The 19,913-nt window shown below is 35.7% G+C and overlaps 1 protein-coding gene across 10 annotated transcripts in view; it reads left to right on the top strand.

The window, feature by feature from the left end:
• Positions 1–19,913, top strand: part of QKI (QKI, KH domain containing RNA binding) — a 149,216-nt gene that overhangs the window by 74,176 nt on the left and 55,127 nt on the right. For 5 of the 10 annotated variants that reach the window (XR_008839992.1, XR_008839991.1, XM_056486219.1 and 2 more), the window contains exon 4: positions 9,868–9,918. The exons of the other annotated variants lie outside the window; for them this stretch is intronic. Coding sequence is in view for 3 of the 5 variants with exons in the window: in XM_056486219.1 (XP_056342194.1) it covers positions 9,868–9,918 (51 nt within the window). In the remaining 2 variants the exon portion in view is untranslated. The remainder of the gene's footprint in view (positions 1–9,867; positions 9,919–19,913) is intronic. 10 annotated transcript variants of the gene reach the window in all.

Genomic DNA, 19,913 nt, shown 5'->3' with positions numbered 1-19,913 from the left:
CAGACTTCTGCATCAGGCATCTCTTGTAATTTTTGCTGCTCTCCTGACCTTGGAAAAGGATCTGTGCCCCTGTGAGAGACATCTTGAAGGGTGGTTGGTGACCATGGAATCAGCTAGGAAAACATTTTATTTACTTCAGTTACCTAGCTTGAAAGCTCAGCCTGAGGAAAGAACTATTTCAGCTTCCCCTGTTAGTGTACATTTCTGCAGCTGAGTCACTGAATACATGGGCTTGCTTTTAGGGATCTTTTTTCCTCCTCCTGTTAGCTTGGAGGTGACTTTGTGATATTTTAGAGAAACAACCAGCCAACCCCTGCCCCCATCTCATTTTATTCTTTCGTTTTAGAGTTTTGCCAGAGCGAGTTTTCAAACTGTCAGTGGCTGTCCATAGCTGTGGGTAAGAATCTTTTATAGACCAGTCCATATAGTTTTGCAGTATTTGCTCTTTCCTGATGCCCTCAGAACTGCTGCCAAATGTCCTTTCCCACCATTTTAACCAGTGATCAGCGGTTAAAGCTGTGGATGTCACAAAGAACCAAGACCCTATATGTGGTCCACATGCATGGGAAATTCTAAGTCTGTATTTCTAATAGAAAGACTCTGTGGGCTTTCAGGGGAGAAAAAGGAAAAGGACAGGTGTCAGAATGGCTGTTTCTGCCATATAACTATACTAACCACATCATTTCATAGTGACTTCCTTTATGTGAGCATATTTGTAAGATACAATGAAAAAATAATTGATAATAATTCAGAATAGATTTTTTATATAGGATGAAAAAATATTGATATTCACAATTCAGTGATTATAGCTGTGACATTTATTACTAACACATGTGTCATTAAATATATAGCCAAATGAGTTTTGGTTAATTTGATGATGCAGGGAGTTTTGATATTGATAACAACAATTGTGGGGAAAAAATGCCCAAAGATGATATTTAGTTTCAGCTTAGTTAACCACTGTCACGAATGTATTAAAGCAATTGTAAGATCGATTTCGCTCCCTGATGAGCGGTGTTCTGAGTAATGTGCTCTCCCTGTGCTTCTAAAACACTGATAAATGCAATCTGTTGGAATGTTTTTAAGACAGTAGCTATTTAATGAATAGCTTGTATGTACAGGAGGAAAGAATAAGCTTGATTGCTTACAATCTGACATTTGAAAAAGCATTTTTTTAGATCTCTCGTATTTGCATATCTAATTGCCATGTAATCAAAACTAAGTGAACTGTAGCTGCTTGAAACTAAAAAATGAAAGGCAATCATCTTTAAAGGGGGAGATATCCCACTCATATGCAAGCCTGTCTGAATATTAGAATTATATTCTTCTTGTGTTTAATTATAGGTGTCTGACTGAGCAGTAAATTTATGCCTGTGTATTAAAGGAGCGAATGTGACCCTGAAACATCAGCTTTCCTTTGTTGAAGCAAAGCATTCGCATTGAGAGAACTTAACAGTGTTGTGTATTTTGGTGATAAGGGATTGTGCCAGAGTAGCTGTTAATTACCTGCTTTGTTTGATATGGAAAGTAGTGGTTCCACACTTTTCTTCCCACCAGTGACAGTACTCAATTAAAACTGGTATTAAACAGTGATAATGCTCTCGTTTATCTGGTGGAGAAGACGTGAGGTGAAGAAAATTAACAGGATATTTTCATCTGTTTTACGACAGTTTTGTTTTTTTTCAAAAACTAGTGACAGTAAAGAAAAAAGTTTTGCCTTTTCTGGTGTAGTATTGTATGGTGATTTTGGTTATTTTATATATTTTTTTAATCTTTGTGACTCTTGAATACTGCTGTTTATTAAAAGTGCTATAGTAGAAGCAAAAAAACCAAAGAAACCTCGACTGCAGTGTTAGAATTGCAAATTTGGATGATGCTTGATCTGTCTTATTCCTTCTCATTCCTCTGCATGAAGCATCTGTTGCCACTGGTCATTATTGCAATGGTTTTTGAAAATCTATTGTATCATGGCATGGCATCTTGCATATTTTACATGGCAGATTTTTTTTTTAATTTTAATTAAAGTTTTTGACTGAGTTTTTCTATTCCAAGTATGTGAAGCATGTTTCCTAATGCAGTCTGAGATGGACTTGTCTAAGTAGCAGCTAGTTTTTGCATATCTGAACAGAGATAACGAGGAGGAGTAAAGCAAAGAAGTTAGCATAGAAGATTTGATAATCTTTGTTTGAGATACCAACGCTGAAGAATATTCTAACAGTAAAAATATACAAACAATATCAGTAGGCAATAAGAAAGGGTATAAAAATTGTTATAGTAACACTTAAATGTTTTTATTTCATTCACCCAGAGAAATTAAAGAATGGGTTGGTTTCTTTCCTTATAAAATTTGGAAGGTCTGTGTTCAGCAAGCTTGAACAGCTTTATTCTGGAGTGAAAGCTGAATGTTTGATGCTAGACTAATTTGGCCAAAAATGTGAAACAGTAAGTGAAAAGGAGTAATTACTGTAGCAGCTTTAAAGCCTGTACACAAAATTCTTTTGAGGAGCTCAGTGGATACAGCAGTGCATGGTAATTCAAGTAGAACTTCAGAGCTTCAACTGTTAGGTGAATAGAGGTCACATGCAGAGTGAGAGTGGTTGCCTGCAGTAATTAGGCACAATTAATAAAGTTTGCTCAGAAGGCATATTGCGCATACTGAACAGTTAGCAGTAATGACTGGTCTTAGAGATAACCATACACAAACAAACAAAAAAATCATTACAGATAAAACAGTTTCTTAAAAGAATTCGTGAGGTGTGGAAATTTGAAAGATTTTCTTGTTTTGTTGAAAACCTCAACAGAGTGTCATTGTTGAAGAGCAGAAAGCTAGATTTCATTTTTTAGTGGAGCACTGTAGTATCACAGGATGCAAGCAAAGTCCTGTGAAAAAATCAGGTTTACAGAAAAAAAAGTTGTGACGGTGTGAATTGATCATGGTTTACAGAAAGAACACTAGAAAGCCCATCTTAGATCTTAACTGGGGTTTTTTTTAAGTAGTCTGCTTTTCATTTACTTTAGTAAATGTTCTTCTGGGCATATTAACTGATAGATTTCATTAAATTTTTGTATTTAGCAATAAGTTGCTACATGATTACTGGTTACGTTTTCTGCAGGTAATTCATAAAGTCAATAAATGTAGATTTGCTCTTACTCACTACACAATTGCCCTTTCATGCCATGTAAACAGTGATAAGCATTAAATAAGAACTAGATAAGGTGTTTTATGATCTGGCATTTTGAAGTGCAGTTATTTCTGTTTCTTTAACAGTTTCTTCCAGTTTTCTTTTCTCTGCACTGTAGAAAAACCCCATGGAGTTTTAGTTTGATGTGCATTTAGATTAGTAGACTTAAACCACAGACAGTTTTTGTAATCCCAAAGCCACTCTGTTAATGCTTCCTCAGACCATCATGCATTCAGTATAAATTCCCAGCCTCAAATAAAGTCGATGTGTGTGTTCTTCTAAAATGAACAGTCTTAAATGGACATACTGTACATTTTGTTCCCTGTAAAGAAAATGCAGCAAAGCTCTCACATTTTTCTGCTTAAATTGTTCTGATTATGTTTCATTGACTTTGCAAATTTTCTGGAAAAAAAATTGTTAGCACTTTTTGAGTATTTTCTTTGTTATGTAGTTCAGTTACAATTTGAGGAACTCTTTCTTGTATTCACGTTTAGAGAAGTTTATTTCCACGTGCAAAATTTTAAAATAACATTGTAACATCCAATTTTTACATAGGTATTAATTTGCTATATTGTCATGTAATTTCTATGTGCAGATCTTCTTGAAGAGAGGAAAAATTCTGTGTTGGAATTAGATGTTGCGTTAAGAAGTGGAAAAGAATGGAACTTTACAATTGCCTTTCCTGAACCCATTTTGACAAGCATGCATTCCCTTTATATTCTTTACTATTCTTGTACAGCTTGCAGTTCCTTGAGAGGAATTGCTGTGTGTCTGGTTGTGCTCCAGAATGAAGTTCCTAAGTCAAAGACTGAATGGGAATTCTCTTTTCCAGTCTAAGATTTTGGGAGGTCTTTCCCATTTGAGAAATGCCAGCTACAATGCACAAATATGGCAGTTTTCTGCACTCACCCCATGGACAATTTTTCACAAATTCCACTAAAAAGTTGGACAAAAATGATTATGTTAAGTTATACACTTGATCAAATAGGAAAAGCTCGCTATCTTGGTAACTCTGGGAAAAAAGTTGAACTTTCCTCTACCACTAGAAAAATCTAGAAGCTGAGAGCTTGCTGCTCTCCACATAGTCATCCAGAACACCACTTCTAAACATCCTGTTGACAGGGTTTATGTACCACTGAGGAAAATTCAGACCCTCTATCTCCCTATAATCTGAGTTGATGGTACTTGTCATTTGAAATATATATACACCTGCTAAACATGCTTTTTTCTTTCTGATGAAAACAGTCCTGCTGAAAGCATGTCGTAAAACTTGGTTTTATTGCAGAGGCACACAATGAATCATAATTTGCTGCAGGCTCAGATCCTGCCTATGTAGGATCAACAGCTAAAAGACTGAAAATGTGAACGATATTTTATTTATGGTTTGGACCTATAGACTATGTCTCACATTTGTACTTCCAGTTTTTGGCTGCATAACAATGATAAGTATTCTTTCTAGTGAGGTCACATTGAGCACAACTACCTAAGATTTTTAAAAAGTAGATAGCAATGATATTGATGTTCTTTATCCCTCCTGTCCATTTTTTTGAGCCATTTGGGCAGTTGAGAATGAGGTTAAGGTGTGAAATTGCAAAATTTACTGTAAAAAAAAGTAAGGAGAATTTACCAGTTAGCCCGTAGTATATCTGTGCCTCAAAGCTAAGAATTTTCTTTAAATCAGATTTTGAGTGATAGAGATTTCTCTTCAAGAAAATGTAAGGAATCCATCTAGAAACAAACTTTAATTCCGTGTATTAGCGAAGTCAAGTTATGATGACCTTGGATACACTCTAAACCAATTTTTAATGATTACTGTCAGAGCAGTTCTTTTTCTATTGAAAAGTAATGGCCTATGATATATTGAAGGCCAGATTAAATCATCCTGACTATTCTTTCTGGTCAAAGTCTCTAAAATTGGGAAAAAATTATTTGGAGTTAAGCTGAAGTATAAAAAGAGAGGCATAATGGGTAAGATGTATAGAATAAAATTTCTATGTTGTAAAATGTACCATTTACTTCATCAAAATCTTATACAGATCACAAAAACTTCTGTTATATATACATATATATATATATACAGTGTGTTTGTGTGTGTGTATCTATACTGCTATTTTCCCCCTGTATCTGGTTTTGTGCATCATGGACTTCGTATATTCCTATATGCTAAAATTAAAACAGCTTATTGGTAAAGATCAAGCTAAAATTCTAGCATTCCAGTATGGTTTTTCTACATCTCATCTCAGAGATGTACTTTGACACTTTGTACTTTGTACTTTGCTGTTACTTTGGTCATAGTGTGTGACATGTCTGAAATAGCCAATCATCATTAATCTAGAACAGTATTCAGCAACAAGTTTTAATGACTAGAGTAGTGGTTTTTTGTTGTGTGTCTTCTTACTAGCCTTACATTAGAAAAACTGAAAAACTAAATTTATTTTAAACAGGCAGGGTTTTTGGAGATTTCTTTGCTTGTGTCAAAAAAAGGAGTAAAGCATGCTCACTTGTGTGACCAGTTTGAAATTCTGCAAGGGGGTTATTAAAAAGGAAGTGAGGCAGCACAGCCAACAGGAAATGTAGCACGTTTGAGATGAACAAAATTAGGCCAGAGGGATCAGGAGGAAACTGAGAACAAGGTGTTAAGTCTGCACAGAATTTGACAATAGTTACAAAAGGTTTTTTTTTTTTTTCTCATGTTTATTTATCTGTGATTTTTACAAGTACATTTTCTGAGATGATAATCAGTTTCTTGCTTTCTGCAGCTGAGGTTTTTCGTATGTATCAAACTAGATATTTGAATAGTCTGTTCACTCAGCTTTTCATACCAGGATTTACAGTGATTAATAGGGTTAAGAGCCATGTTAATTACTTACAGGACGAGGTGAACACTGGGACATACAGAACTTGCAGAATGCATGGAATTCAGTGTCCTGGGACTGTGTGGTTGGTGACATATTACAAAAAAAATCAAAACAACCCAAGCGTATTCCCATATGTAAGGGAAACATTAGAAACATACAAAGTGAAAAACTCAGTGTGGAGCTTTGTACTAATAATTTCTGTACCTGGAGTTTCAGGTGTTACATGATTATTCAGAGGTAATTTAGCTGCTCTTTGGACTCAGTGAACATCTACAGTGAAAACTTTCTCATTTAGTGTAATTCTTTATTTTCTTAGTGCTTTTTCTTATATAGGTATGTTATAAACACTTTTGCATGCCTGTGTTTTTGAATCTTTGTGGTATTTTTGTGTATTGTTCCATCGTCAGATTTAGGAGGTTATTTGTTGGTATCTTCAGAGTAATGAAGTAATATCTCCTGCCTAAAATGGGGCAGTGTTTTAAAACTCTAATAGGTATGTTATCCTGCATGTCGTATCATGTTAAAGCAAGCTATTAAAACAGTTTATAAGTATTTAAGTGCCCAAATAAAAACATCCCGTCTTGTTTTGAGACACCTCGTGGTTTTTTGAATTCCTTCTTCATCCATTGATTTGTCTGTGTATTTCATGCTGTTGGTGTCCTTTAACTTTTTTATAGATGATCTGTGCCTGTTTTTTTACTTTGCATATACTGCAACTGCAGTGGATGCTTTCCTTGCCTTGTGAAGCTTGAGTGTTGGTGTGCTAAATAGTTGTATGTTATGTACTAAGTCAGTCAATAAAGTTTTAGTGCAGATGGTTTCCACCTTTCTGTCCCCACCAGAAGAATGTGGCATCCTGCAAAAGTGGAATAAATCATATTAACTCTGCCTGCAGAGTAAGGGTTGGGGGCAGAGCAGAGAAGGTATGGAAGTTATACACTGTGTGTGCTTACTGAGCATGACTTGCATTGGAAACTTCAATTTTACTTTTGTTGAGTATTCGAGTAATTTGTTGAATAATTAAAATGTGCTTCACTTACAGAGGGAAAAAAATCCTATCAACAACTTTCACTGATGATTTTTCTGACTTAGGCAAGCACTTTTTTGTGAAGGTGTCTTTCCCTGTGAGACCATATGGTTTTGCAGCAAGAAGTTTGAGTATATGGTCTAAGTATTGTTTGTAAATTACAGCAGAAGATTAATTTCTTTCAAATTCCTGGGGAGAATAGCTTTGAAATTGATAGTTTGAGGTACTTTGATTTTTACTTGATTTTACTTGATTACTTAGATTTTTTTTTCCCCCCAAAGTCAGTCATGCACTTTTATTCCATAACATTTAAATGGAATTTAATACTTTATATGAAGTAATTGTGTAGGCAGAAGAGGTATCAAACTAAATAGTTTCATATGTACTATTTGTTGCATAGTAAAAAGGATATTAAAAACATAATTTAAAAATAAAGTAATGTATTTGTTTCATTGATATGGTTGGTAATGTTAAAGTGAATTCTATGCTATATAAATACACTTTTCCTTAAGAAGGTGATATAATGGATATTGAAGTCACCACAGATACCTTAGATTAGAATTTAATTTGAAGTGTTTTTACTTAAATTTGTGTCAAATTATACAGGATTGAAGAGGCTCACACACTCTTAAGCAGAGTAATGCCTGAGCTCTAATCATATTAGTAGTCCTCAGAGGACAAAATCTTCTCTCTATTGCAAATTATTGAAGGTTTTCTGTGAGTGGTACAGCACTATGTTTGGATTGATGTGATGGCCAGTCCCCGTGAAAGGCCTTAGGACATCTGTTCCCACTGCTTCATGTGCATCCTCAGGAGTCAATTGAGTTTGTGAGTTTCCTAAATTGGCCCCTGCACAATTGTCTGAGCAGCAGGGGCAGCTCAGTGGAAGTAGCAGAGTCAGGGCTGCTATTTTCAGTGACAGCTGGTTGTTAAATAGACTCAACCTGCAAAGTTAAACTTCACCTTCACATTCCATGATAGAGATACGTCAGTGTTGGCATTAAAATTTTTTCACTTTTAACTTCTAGCTTGCTATGATATATATATATATATATATTTCACCCAGAAAAGTAAGAAGTTTTTGGTGAAAATAGATCAACAGAAAGGAGAAAAAAATCTATAATTTAGTGATTTTTTTTTTTCATAGCTTTGAAACAGTTTTTGTGTGATCTTGAAATATGTTTCTTTATATGCCTCTTAGTCACTTCTAAACGAAACATTGTTTTCTTAATTGTGATAAATTTTTAAAGATTTTTTCCCAATGTTTTACAGAAACATGAAATTTGTTGCTTTTTTCCTGGTTTTATTTAGTTCCATTCCCTATTTATAATGCATATGGGGCAGGAAAAAGAAACCCCTACCAAACATGCCCCCTCCACTAACCAAATAACTGCAAAAGCAAAATACATTAAAAAAACCCCCAAACACAAGCCAACTGTCCCATAACCCCAAACCAAAATAACCCCTTTTGAATTATGCCATTGGGGCATTTAGTTAAGTGCCAGTATTGTTTGAATTGGTGCCTGTTGCGTGTTGCAACTGCAGAAGTAACACTGTCTATAATTGTTGGTAATAGAGAGCTGAGTTGAGTAACAGACCTGTGCTAAAGATGCTCAGGTCTTTGGCCTGTCTAATGTTGGTTTAGCATTTCAGGAAGATCATATTCCATGTGTGTAATGATAAGGACCTTCAGCCAGATCACTGATTTGGCTTAAAATATTGACTACAGCCCTGTACTGGTTGAGTGTAGTTTTTCAGTGATATATAATTTATGAGAATTTGTTGTCTTATTAGGCATCGTGCTTTTATTTTTCTTGATGATTGCATGTTTTTCATAAGCAGCATTTTAAATTTTCTTTTTTAATAAAAAATTAGACTTTTTCATATATGGGAATTACATTGTTGAAGTGTGGCTGGAAGGAATAGGAAGGGGCTTTGAACAATTTTTTTGGAATGGAAATACATCCCATCTCACTTAATACTAATGAGCTATTCCAGTTGCGAGAGCAGTAATGGGCTTTAGTTAAAACAAACTATACTCTTTGCTCATTTGCATCTAGTATAAATTTTAATTTTATTTTACTAGTGCTATAATACAAAATATGCTAATTTTTAGAAAATCCATTGCAGCATCTTTTTTCTTATGATAACTGTATCACTACAAGCATACACAGGAAATGTCTTACAGGCTATATTAGTAGTGGAAGAGGAAATCATGTTTGTTTCCCTTTTATAGCTAGCCAGTTCATGAATTTTTCACTCTTTGCCATTTGCAGAGAACTTCTAACAATTATTTTACTTATTTTCTTATTTTTAACCATAAAGAGTCCCTGAAAAGGACTTGAGTTCTTCCCAGTTGTTTTTATCTTAAAATTTTAAAATACAACCTCAGTCAATTTTCTGGGTTTTTCCTCTTTTTTTTTTTTCTTTAACATGCACAATGTTAAAACATTAATTTGTGTGCATATCACAAATAGTGGTAGTGCAAGAATGCTTAACTCTTGAAAAGGATTTGTGCTACTCCTCACTCAAATGTAGGAGAACATGAATAAGTAGGGGTGAGGGGGAAAAAAACTTCTTTCTTCTGTGACTTAGCTTCTGTTGATATTTGCACTGTTTTTCCTTTACTAGGTTGTCTTATAGCTTATTGAAATTTCAATCTCAAGTGTAAACAAGAAGGAATAATTTATGTCCATCACAGCCAAAAATAAAACAAAACCCTAATTCCAACTCTTCATGCCTCTCAAACTTCTTAAAGAAGCAAAATAGGGCACAAGCCCAATTTTTTTTTGCTTTTCAGGTCTCCTTTAAGAGCAGAGACAGCCATGATGCAGCAATTTTGGAGGTAGAGGCAAGTAAATGTTTTACTTCTTGTAAACACGCCAGTAAGTTTTTGCAAATCCCCTATTATTTGAGGAGACTGGCTGAAAAAGAACCTCAGCCTCTCACCCTTTCCTAAATTTGCTTTGTATGATTCTGTGTGAAGAGCAATATATTTAAGCTTTTATTGGTTATTGACAGGTTTCACATCAGTTACACACTGTTGCAATATCCAGTTGCTGTAAAAATAGGTAGCTCTAATATTAGGTTTTCATGATAATAATTGTTGAAGTTTTTTCTTTTGAACTGATCTACAAACTGAAAGTTTGTTGGGTGGGTTGTAGGTGATTTTCTTCTTAGAAAAATAAGAAAAGTGCTGATTGTTTCTTACTTCCAGCTGCTGGTGTTCAAATCAGTTCTTTGGTGTGCTCACTATGAACAGTTGAGCAACCTCTCATGTACTGGTATGAAACCTGTAACGTTTCTGTGCTAGGGACATTCCTGAAATCTCACACTGAGTTTCTCCTGATGGCATCACATCATCTTGAAGGCTGTCTTAGAGGTACAGGAAAGAACTATCCATCTCTTTTGCTGATTTTTTTTTTTTTTTTTTTTTTTTTTTTGACCTTCCTATTCGTTATTGTGAATAAAACCAGACAGTTTGCATCATTGCATAAGAGTACAAGATGACACATTTGGGAAGTTTGGAAGTTTTGCTTAACTTCTTTTGGGAGGTGGGAACAAATGTGCTAATCCATGTTAGGGGGTTATAGTGGGAACAGCAAAGAAGCTAGATTTTGGCCAACTTATGTGTGAGAATAGTTCAGTGGGCATTAAAAAAAATTGCTAGTTAATAAGCTGCATGGATCCAAATTAATACCTGTTCCAATTTGAGAAGGGAGAGGATGGGAAAAAGGAGGTGGGAGTTCAGGACCTGTCAGTTGGCAGTAAATCCTTGTCATCTCTTGGAAATGGATTTTGAAAAAAGCTGTAATGCTTGTGCTTTTCTGAAGAAGAGGAAACGTTTAGAATGAGGAAATTGACCTTTCTTCTACCTGTCTCTCGAGGATGTGAGCAAAGTGTGTAATTATTTTTGTCCTCAATTCATGTACAATGCTGTCTTATTTTCTAAGGTGGATGAAACCATTGTAAAATGTAAGAAAAGCTTCCACATAATGACCTTTTCTACCAAGTCTTACCTCCTGCAACTTTCGTAATTCAGAAGTATATTAAGTTCAACTGTAAAACTTCCATTTGATTTTTTGTGGGGGCAGATAAGCGTGCAGTCTGAAAATGTATATAATGGATATTTTAATGAAAGAAGCTTGGAACTTGTCTTTTGAAGAGCAGAAGCAGTTAGTTTTTTAATAACTTCTTGCATGTTTCTGATAGCGTTCTGGAATTTGTTTAAAAGTTGCTCTTTTTAAATTAGTGACTTGGGTAGCACATCAAGGATTTACTTTGCTTCTGTAGCTTCATATTTACATGTTGTTTGCCTCTTTTAATCTGCCCTGTATTTCTTAATGATATTTTTCTGTGCATTAATATCTTTGGTATCTAAGGGAATGTGTTGAAAAAAACAGAACTTGAAATGTTTCATAATAAGCCTTAATTTTGCATGTTGTGGTGACTTGAAATAGAGCTGTGTTAATTTGGCTGGTTATAGATCTTAGTTTGCACACTCAGTTTTACTCGAAATGATGCAAGTTTACTATTATTTAATTAGTTTTTTAGAAAATTACATTACTTTGGTGAATGATTTTGTACATTTTACCAGAATTTCTGGGATTCAAAAAGTTACCGTGAAACCAGGTGTCTTTTTGGAAGGATGATGAGGTCTCCTAAACAGCAGTTGGACGACTGCTAATTAAATGGGATCTTGAAGGATGCATATCTAGACATTCTCTCCTGAAACCAGTATACATGTAAATATTGTGATATTTGACTTTGAATCAAAAATACCACTAGTTTTCACTTTCTTTTGTACTTATGTAATGAGCAGGAGGTTTATTAAACATTATTTCCCAATTTAGAAAGTGGACATAATTTTCATAATTACTCCTTTACAGAAATTATTTATTTCATTAATTTCACAAGGCTTTTATTTTAAATATGTTGCACAGATACTATATAAAGAGCTGATGCTAGTGTACAGTATTTTAAATGAACTAAAATTTTTGTGGTTTTTACCTCATTAAGTGTAGAAAGTGAATAAAGACTTCCAAACCCAGACCTTAAGGACAGATTCATTGAAGGACCAGGGAATTCTCTGAAAATCATCAGAGTATGAGGAGTTGCAATGTTAAAGTCATATTGCTATGTGCTGGCTTTTTTTGATATATATTTTTTTTTTCTTTTTTTTTTGGTGGTGTTATTTGTTTGGTTGATGGGTTTGTTTAATCCTTGTTTGGTTGGTTTTTTGTTCGTTTGCTTTTTTGGTTCTGTGGGGCTTTTTTATTTGATTTTTTTTTTTTTTTAAATCACTGGATTGATGCAATCTGGGTAGTAAAGGGGCATCCTGAACATCCATCAGTTCTGTGCCGTAGGGAAGGTTTCCCTAAGATATTATCAGTGATATTCTCAAAAGCCATTTAATATCAGTGCCAAGCTGACACTCAGTTACACAGCCTTTAACTGGCATGGCTATTACTGTGTTTTAATCCAGCCTTGAGAGCAGTGGCACGTGGTGGAATGCTCCTCATTCTGTAGTCATTATAATCAATAGAGTAGTTGCATGAAATTGGTCGCAAAGAAGGTTTGGAACAATGATCATACTTTGAATTATCTAGGTGGTAGCTTGGTTGTGCACATAATTGTAGCAAGGATTTGAGGCAACTGCTGGAATAAATCTCTAATTACAGGCTGTGTGCAAGGTTTCAGTCTTAAATACAGGGAAAACTTGTGTGCTGAGATTATTTGAGGCGGTAGTTCTGGATTCTTTCAAGCGCTCAACTTCAGTTTGTTAGTGTTTATTGTCAGCTCTGTACTCAGTGGAAAATTTGATTTTTCTTTGTATTCTTTGTAACAGAACTTCATTTATTTTAAAAATATAACTTAGTATATATAATTTCATTAATATCTCCTGTGAAATTGCACATTTTTAAGAACATTCCAAACCTTTATGCCTAAGTGAATTTAGAGTTTTAATCACTATGCTGTGAATGACAAGTTTTTTTTCTTTGACACACCCTTGTTTAAATACATGGGACTCAGTGTGCTAGTTTCTCAGGGTTAAGCAGCTGAGATGTAGCATTTGAAGTGGAAGGAAGCTGATTGCTTTGCAGGCCTAACTTGGTGTGGAAACTGAGTTTTCAGAATAGCTGACTTTTAATAGTAATTTATGTATTGCGGTAAGATTACATGTGCCGTACATGGCACTTAGAAATGCCAGCATGTCCCCTGGGCAGGCAGAGCGAGGGGCTCCCCACCCTCACTGCCTTTGGAAGTGGCTGTCTGTCCTGCCAGAGGTGTGTGTGACTGACAGCTGGCAGCTCCCTGCAGAGGGAGATGTGCCTGTGCCCTCCTTTGTGCTCAGCCTGCCTCTTGTGGAATGTGTCACCCAGCCAGTTCAGCTGGCTAAACAGGAAAACCTGATCTGACAGTAGGGTTTGCTGCGGTGTTAACTGGCCCTGGAAAGCCCCAGCAAGGGCTGCTGCTGGTACAGAGAACAGGGAAGGAGAAAGGAGTGGAGCCACTTCTCTTGTGGCAGTGAGCAGTTACCCCTGCAGCTGTGTTAAACTGAAGTCTGTGGAGGAAGCCCTTCTATACAAGAAAACTCAGAATAGTTCTGTTTTGGGATTTGGGATGGTTTCTTTCTCTGAAGTGACTGTGCAAGATTAGTGTTCTAATTATCAGCACAGACATCGTAGCTAAAGTTCCCAATATTCATTGAAGCAGCCACTTATGGAACAGTTTGGTTTATATTTAGCATTCTGCTTTTTTTGTTGAAATAAGAGGTGCTTTTAATCCAAATGTATAGGGTAGCATTTAGCTGCCTATGCACTTTAGTCTTCTTGCTAGCTTGGCACACCTAGAGGAAGCAGGAGTACATCTTTGAGGAAATTCCCAGTGAAGATTCATCCCAAGAATTGAAACAAAAAGGGGAAAATAAGAAAAATACTAGATATTATCATGTAAATACTTGCTAAACTATTTTCTGCTAAGGTCAGGATTCCACAAAGCACTTCAGTTTGTTTGAGAGCTGTTGTAACATTGATTACATCCCTCATTCCCACCTTCTTTTTTCCACTCTGACTCTGCCTGCTCTTGTCAAAACTCAGTTATTGTTTAGTTACACATCCAAATCACAAAGAACCACTCTCAAGAATTGCAATATACAGATTTTGAGCTAAAACTCTGACACTGCAGCCATATCAGCCTGGTCCCAGCAATAAAAACAGCTTTGTTTTCCTGCACATGGCACCTTTCCTGTGTTTGGCTGCGTTTTTGTCACCCACGAGTAAAATTCTATTAGCAAAGTGTCACAGGTTAAAGTTACATACTCTATCCTTTCTCTTCCCTAACCCATCCCCAAATCATTCTGAAAAAAAACAGTGGTGTGGAGTGTTTGTTTCAGCTCTTTTTTTCTTTTTTTTTTTTTTTTTTCTTTCTCATTTCTGTGAGCAAAACAGTTTCTTTATGGCTTGGGAAGTTATTTGAGTTACTTGAAGTTACTTAACTACTACCTAGGTATGTTTGTTTTGATTAATGAGTCTCTTTGTTAACTGCTTTGACAAACAAAAAAAAACCCTAAAGATCACAATGTCCTAAAATAAAGCTATCAACATATTACTATAACAATAATTTTATTTTATGTTACATAAACTCATTTGAGTTTATAGAAACAGTAGTAACTTCATGTTCTTAAGCCAAGGTCACATTTTTGTACATACAAAAAGTAAAAAATACAAACCTGTTACTTTTTTACTTCATTTTTTTGGGGAAGGGGAGGAAATAGGGAAGAATTTTCAGTTTTATTTTCTTAAATTTGGCTTCTGGATATAGTTTTATGCTGTATCTGAAACTTGTCTATTATCTTGTGGACTAAGAGGTGGTGCTTTTTAATTTTCTTGGCACAGTGAAGTTATGTTAATGTGTTCAATGTAAGTTTCTGTTAAAAATATTCTGTAGTAACATCTTTGTATACTTTTGTGCAGAGCTTTGGAGTTAGTGAAATTTCACATTTCTTACTAAGTGCTAAGCAGTCTCAGGAAAGATTGTTAATGTTAGTAGTGTTATTGTAAATGTTAGCAGCATGGGAAAATAGGGAAGAAAAATTCTTTCTTAAAAAGTTTACAGTTATTTTGTAACAAAAAAAGCAAAGGGTTGGTGGAAATGTATTGCAATTTTACAGAGTTGTCTTCAATATACTCTCTTAAGACCTTCACTAAGATTTATGTAGAGGAACCCCTATTTATGTATCTTGTATTTTTTATCTACATGAGAGGCACGTGCAGCTTCTCCTTGAGGAAATGCTAATGGCAGAATGGTCAGATTTTCAAGCAAAGGCTGAGCCACAGGACTCTGGAAGCGATAGACAAATTGAGAGGAAGGAAGTAGAAGTGTGGATGTGTTGGCATTAAAATGCAAGGTATCAGCAGCTGTTTATTCTGATACTTCCAAAAGGTCGCTTAGCTATTACAATTTTTTTTCTCCTCTTGATATTTCTTTCCCCTCATTTTCTTTAGGAGGTCTGTAAATCCAGTTTGGAAAAAAAAAAAACAACCCCGTCACTTATTCCCAGTTATTAAAAAAAATGAAATTTCACAAATTTATATATGAATTACTGTAGTTTTGTCACTTTGTAGGCTTTTAACGTAAATGAGTGAAAGTTTCTGGAATTCATGCTTAGATTAAGCAGGAATAGCACCTGAAGAGAAGAGTGGGTTTATTTTGATACTTCTTGACCCTTTCAGTTTGTTCAAGATCCCTTTTATGTGGAGCTGTAATAAAAGAGCAGGAGCCCAGGGGTTTGAGGATGAGTTTAGCTGTGAAATAGATCAATTTAACACAGAATTTCAGATTATTGGTGAGGGGAATGTTAATACATTGGCCAGGTTTGCTGTGTGAAGCAGTAATCAAGTCAGAATAAGACAGAGGAAATAAAACATGGAATGGAGAAATAAAAAATGGCTGAAATTCAGTAAGGACAGATGCCACAATTACGTGCAGCAGTTACTGACGATGAAAGTTACATGATAGTACTTCAAAAGAGGAAAGAAAATGTTGCAAAACATATACAATTACACTACTAGCCTAGGAGCTGATCATGACATCCAATGAACACAAAAGTATAATTTGTTTTATGTTTTTTTACTTAGCCAAATGCTAGTGGCTAATACAACATAGAGTGCAGTTTTCCAAGTGCAGCATGCTATAAATGTAAATGACATTCCAGATTGGAGTCAAGAACAGTGTTTTTGGGGTTGGGTTTTAGTTCGTTGTTGTTTGTTTGCTTAGTTTTCTCTTAACCATAAAAAAAAAAAAAAAAAAAAAAAAAAAGATTCTCAGAGAAATATTTGGGAGTAGTATCCTGTGTAGACTAAAAGACTGAGAAACCAATGAGCAGACAATTTCTTCCCTGTAAGCACAGTTGAGGATATAGTGATAGCTGTTTACTGAAACAATACAATAAGTATTCTAAAATGTGAAATCACTGTCCCCAAGCTCCCAAATCATTGAATCAGAGGTGCTATGATGCTTTCTACCATTAGTGTCCATTGCACAGATGAAAGTAAAAGTTTCATATTAATGGAAAAGCTAAAAACTAGGATGATTGCCTTGAAGCTATAAACAAGGGTACACCTCAGTATGCTATGTCTGTTTTACTTGAACATTCATAACTGCAAAAAGCTTCCAGTCCTAAGTAAAAATACAGAACCCTAACTCCTGAAGTCCTTTATGATGGTTGGGTTGGGGATGCCTCCTTTTTTTTTCTTTTCCTCACCTTCTGGGAAGTGATTTTCAGGAGGGCAAAGTGGGGGAAGCACCTCCTTCTATGTTTCTGTGGCCCGGTATTAGGGCACTCCTGGAACAGCACCTGGTGATCTTGGTGACTTTTTACCTCAGGCAGTGCTAGGATCTTGATGCTCTGTTCCTGAACTATGTACAAACCACTGGATAGTTAAGTTGCATTTTCTTAGGGTTGCAGCTTCTTTCTTCAAGCAAATTTCTTGAAGTTGCCATGCCTTGAGTTAGTTCTGGAGAGTAAATTAGATTTAGGCCTTTTGGATTGTTAGCGCTTTCACTCTCCTCGTATAAGAATCCCAGATGAAAAATGGTCATCAGATTTTAGTTTAAGACTATTTTGCCTGTCAGCATGAACTTTAGTAGAATTTTATTTACCTTGCTAAGTTTTTGGGTGGAATAGAGGCATGTTAGCAAGGCCTAGTACATTGGTGCCCTAGTCTTCTTCCTGGGTAGAAGGAAATAAAATGGTAAATTAAAACATAATACAGCTGGAATACTGCTTAAATAAAAAACTGAGATATACAAAATAACGTACTTAAAAGTGTAAATTCAATAGTATTATATAGTAAAATATAATATTAGTGACATGTTGGTTCTGCTTCAAGAGATACCATTTCATATTCATAAAAACTGATCTATTCTAGGTTTGTTTTCTATTACATATATATATATATGATCTTAATGTCTTGTTAATTATTTTTAAAAGTTTTGAAGTAAATTTACTTCAAACATCATAATGTACTATGTGTGCATGGTAGATAAGTGCTGCTTGATAATAAGGTATATAAAAGAACACTTACTTTTGCCATCTTTCTTCATCTAAAGCTGAATAGTGGAATCAACTTTATACTGATTAATAATGCTCATAAACTCAGAGGCAAATAGGTTTATGCAGAAGTGATTTTATAACAGTTGTGGGTTATTTTGAAGTTAATTTCATTAATGACTGATGATGAATGGACTTGAGTCATGAGTTTAAGTACACTTACTGCCTGTATTTGCTGATTAGAGAATGCTCTGAGGAATGTGTCCACTCTCACAGATTAGGTTTTGTTGGTGGAAGCCAGCACTGAAAAATGCCTTTTGTACCTTGTGATTCAGAATATTCAGGTACTTCACTTCAAAAAGCCATCTAAAGCTAGCTGTGAACTAAGAAGACTTGCATTCAGGATTTATTGGTATTTCATTTTCTTTCAAGGGAATTTGATGTTTGTTTACTGAGTGGTCAGCGTGTAAAAAAGAATCACAATATTGTGAAATGTTTCATACTGCTTATCCAGATTTCTGTAGGGGAATAAAACCATACTTGGATTACAGTGTAACTGCATCCATATAAAGTTTAGTATGCCAGGAATACTGATGAAGTGTTATAACTCTTACCTGTAGTCCAAACTCAGAGAAATTAACGGTCTCACTCCTCTGCCTGGGTAAAGTTTGTTACTTCATAGTAATTTTAAGTATCAATATTAAAAATTGCATTCATCTCTAATGAATATATCCAGCTATTGAGTTTATGCTGTGCATTTCATGTGCTAAATTCTCATTTATTTCCCTATGAATACCAATGCATGCAAAACTTTTTTACTTTTATCCCACAGCAGTGAAATACTCAGTCTTAACAGGCTCCTGGGCTTTGATAGCACTTGACAATACAGCTTGTTCCACAAGCCTTATTTTTCACACGGGCACAACTTGTGAGAAGCGTGCAAGAAGCGGCTGGGAATGCAGCTGTGTTGCTGGTTTCTCTGGGTGTTCCTGTTTTTGGCCGTGTCACTGGTGGCCAGGCGGTGACAGGAGCATCCAGCTGTGCCCGCAGCACCCGGGGATGTGCTGGCTCCGCGCACTGCTGCGCTCCAGAGCCGCGGCTTTGGGAGCGCTTGGGGCGGGGCCTGGCTGGAGATCTCAGAGCACAAAGCCTGTGTTGAGGCTCTGAGAGCAGAGAACAGAATCCTCTTGTGTCATTTAAACATTAGCCTGTTTCATGCCGCCAGATTTTTTTTTTTTTTTTTAGAGCAGTTCTTAAAAGATGCTTTAGATAATGCCCTTTGACAATGTTTGACAGCTGCTGGCTACTTTAGTGTGTGCTGGAAGACACCCACTGTTTCAATCTAAAATTGTCTTGGTGTGGGGGCTTGGCGTACAATAATAATTTATAATTAAAGACTCAATAAATAGCACTAACTTGTTTGACAATCAAAACAGCAAGTATGTGACTGTCAATTTAAACAATTGATCAGTTGTTTCTATAGGTGAAAACTTCGATCAGAAATTCTAAATGTGGAGTAAGCTGCCATGTTCCCCCTGACCAGGTGCTATTCCCTCAGCATGCTTTTGTAACCTTACTTTTTTTATCAGCTTTCTGCTTGTGAACTGCTGCCATTAGAAACTCAGTAGGAGTAAAAGTCTGTGTTAATTTGCCTGACTGTAACTGCACAATTAAAGCAGTTTATCAGCAGGGGTTAGGACAATCAGTGTGTTCTGATGCTTCATGTTATAAAATTACTTCTGTTGTTCAAACAGATACTGTAATTAGTGCATCATTTTAAACTGGTTTTCTGCAGGGCTGGCTTGAAGTTTCGTCTGATGAAAACCTCTATTTTTGGTACTTACTAAGTACTTATTTTGTTTGCAGGCCTCATCTAAATTAACAACTTCTGTTGAAATGTTAATATCAGGACTGTGTCGTTCAAATACGGGTTTGGGGATAGATGGGTCGTTTTTCAGGATTTTTTCTTTGTTTTTTACCAGTCAATCCTGTCAAGATCTAAGATTCAGTCGCAAAAATGGGAGGAGGAAGCCCCAGTTTACAGTTGTTACTGTAATACTGGCATTTAATACACAGATGAGCAGGTTGCTTCATTCCAGATAACAAAGATGACTGTGTGTTCTGTCCCTGGCATGTGCATAATTGGATTTCACTTGGGACAGTTTCATGAGACTTGGTGAGACAGTCTTTTAAGGGGCAGTTGTGTTAAAATATGTTTCCTCACCTTCTCCTTTTCCCCAGCTGCGGCACTGACCTTGTGTTGGCTCTCTGTGTAACCCTTCATGGTTGTA

Source organism: Oenanthe melanoleuca, chromosome 3 (assembly GCF_029582105.1).
Source record: "Oenanthe melanoleuca isolate GR-GAL-2019-014 chromosome 3, OMel1.0, whole genome shotgun sequence".
In the NCBI taxonomy this organism is placed as follows: domain Eukaryota; kingdom Metazoa; phylum Chordata; class Aves; order Passeriformes; family Muscicapidae; genus Oenanthe; species Oenanthe melanoleuca.
Note: the sequence above shows the minus strand (reverse complement) of the source record. Positions and strands in the feature narration are given on the sequence as shown.